This window comes from Bison bison, unplaced genomic scaffold (genome assembly GCF_000754665.1).
Source record: "Bison bison bison isolate TAMUID 2011002044 unplaced genomic scaffold, Bison_UMD1.0 scf7180017846951, whole genome shotgun sequence".
Classification (NCBI taxonomy): domain Eukaryota; kingdom Metazoa; phylum Chordata; class Mammalia; order Artiodactyla; family Bovidae; genus Bison; species Bison bison.
Window position 1 is genome coordinate 31920 of NW_011477524.1, and position 1631 is coordinate 33550.

The window sequence follows — 1631 nt, forward strand, 5'->3', positions numbered from 1 at the left end:
CGTCCGATTCTCTGTGACCCCATGCTCCAGTCCCTGGGGATTCTCCAGGCAAGAATACTGGAGTGGGTTGCCATTCCCTTTTCTCAGGATCTTCCCAACCCAGGGATCAAACCCGCCCAGGTGACCTGGGCATCACCAAAAGTCTAAAGCACAGACCATCGCCTCTCCTGTCCTCGTTACATAAAAACCTCCCCAAGTGGCATGGTTAGTAACTTGCACAAGCTCACACGGCTAGACGCAGGAAGCGCCCAAATCGAAGCGGCAAAGTCAGATCCCGGTTTTCTAGCGTGTTAGGAACTCTCAGCCACTGTCCCCACGGTTCGTGCCAACCGGAGCTCTGCTTCTGTTTTAGCTTTTTTTTAATATACGGTACCCAGACCCCACGGAAAGGAGGTGGCGGTGAGCGCCCTCACCGTTCTCTTTGAAGCACAGCTTTTTCTTCTGGTAGGCGATGAAGCTGGAGATGGCTCCTCCCAAGGCCACCACGATAGCACCCACGATGCCTGGGATCACGCCTGGCGATTCTTCTGTGGGGAGAAGCACAGAGCGCCACGATGGGCAGGAGGGAACGCTCACGGGGGAGACCACGGAGTGGGGGTAGGGGGGCGGGCTGGTGGCCCCGCCTAGAGGAAGCCAAACCAAAGTAATGAAAGTAATTTATAAATCAATTAGGCCCCGAGGACTGAGCCAGAATGTCAGCTTCCGCCTACAGGGCATTTGTTGCCTCTGACTGTCCAACGTATAACCATCCTCTCCCACGCTGCCGGCAACTTCCGCGATGTGGGTGTTACAAACCCCGTCGTGCTGGACAGAAACGATGCGACCACTGCTGATGGTTTCAGAGGCTGCCTTCTTCGTTGTGAGGACGCTTTTTCAAGTTCCAGCAACAGCTAGCAGAGCTTGTGATGTATCCACCCACCCGGCTATTAGGAGTCCCTAGCGGGAAACATTGTTGCTGCGGTACAAATTCCACAGCTTGATTTACACAACATCCTCTGGGCAAGCTGCCCAAAGCAGAGGGATTCCAGGACTCGGCAACGCCCAGTTTGGGTGGGAAAGCGGGGAATACGGAAAGAACACGTGGAGAAGGCTCTCTGGAAGTCTGCCACCGACAGCAACAGACTTGATCATCACATGCAGGTTTTTCCAGCTAACGGGTGTGTGCACGCTCGTGTGTGTGTACGGATATGCACGTGTACATGTCTGTGTGTGCATCCCAGAGCATGCACACTGCAGAGGGGCATACTGCACCAGTGCCCAGAGGTGCGTGAGTGCACACATGTTCAGTGTGCTAGTGCACGAGTGGTGCGGGCAAGTGCTCACGAGTGCACACGTGTGTCTGCGTGCATGAGTATGTACTGAACGAGCACTGCACACGTACGTGGGCGCGTGTGCCTTGCATCTGAGCCTGAGTGTGTGTGCACAGTCTGTCTGCTTTGAGCTCTGTGTCCAGGTACCCCCCAGCCTGGTTGATTCTCCCCCATCACGTGGGCTCTTCGGCAGTGCTGAGCGCCCCCCCAGCCCACCCCACCCTCCTAAGAGGCCGCCTCCTACCCCCAAGCTGACCCCCTGGGACCCACATTCTAAACTATCATAAACTAGCAGACCCATCATTCTAAACGATCAGAAGA

The 1631-nt window shown here is 55.5% G+C and overlaps 1 protein-coding gene across 1 annotated transcript in view; it reads right to left on the reverse strand.

Moving 5' to 3' along the window:
- CD99 (CD99 molecule) overlaps positions 1–648 on the reverse strand; it is a gene marked incomplete at its 5' end in the record, with an annotated part of 6438 nt that extends 5790 nt beyond the window's left edge. The window contains one exon of the mRNA XM_010841186.1: positions 414–648. Coding sequence (XP_010839488.1) covers positions 414–648 — 235 coding nt within the window. The remainder of the gene's footprint in view (positions 1–413) is intronic.
- Between the last annotated feature and the right edge of the window lie 983 nt (positions 649–1631).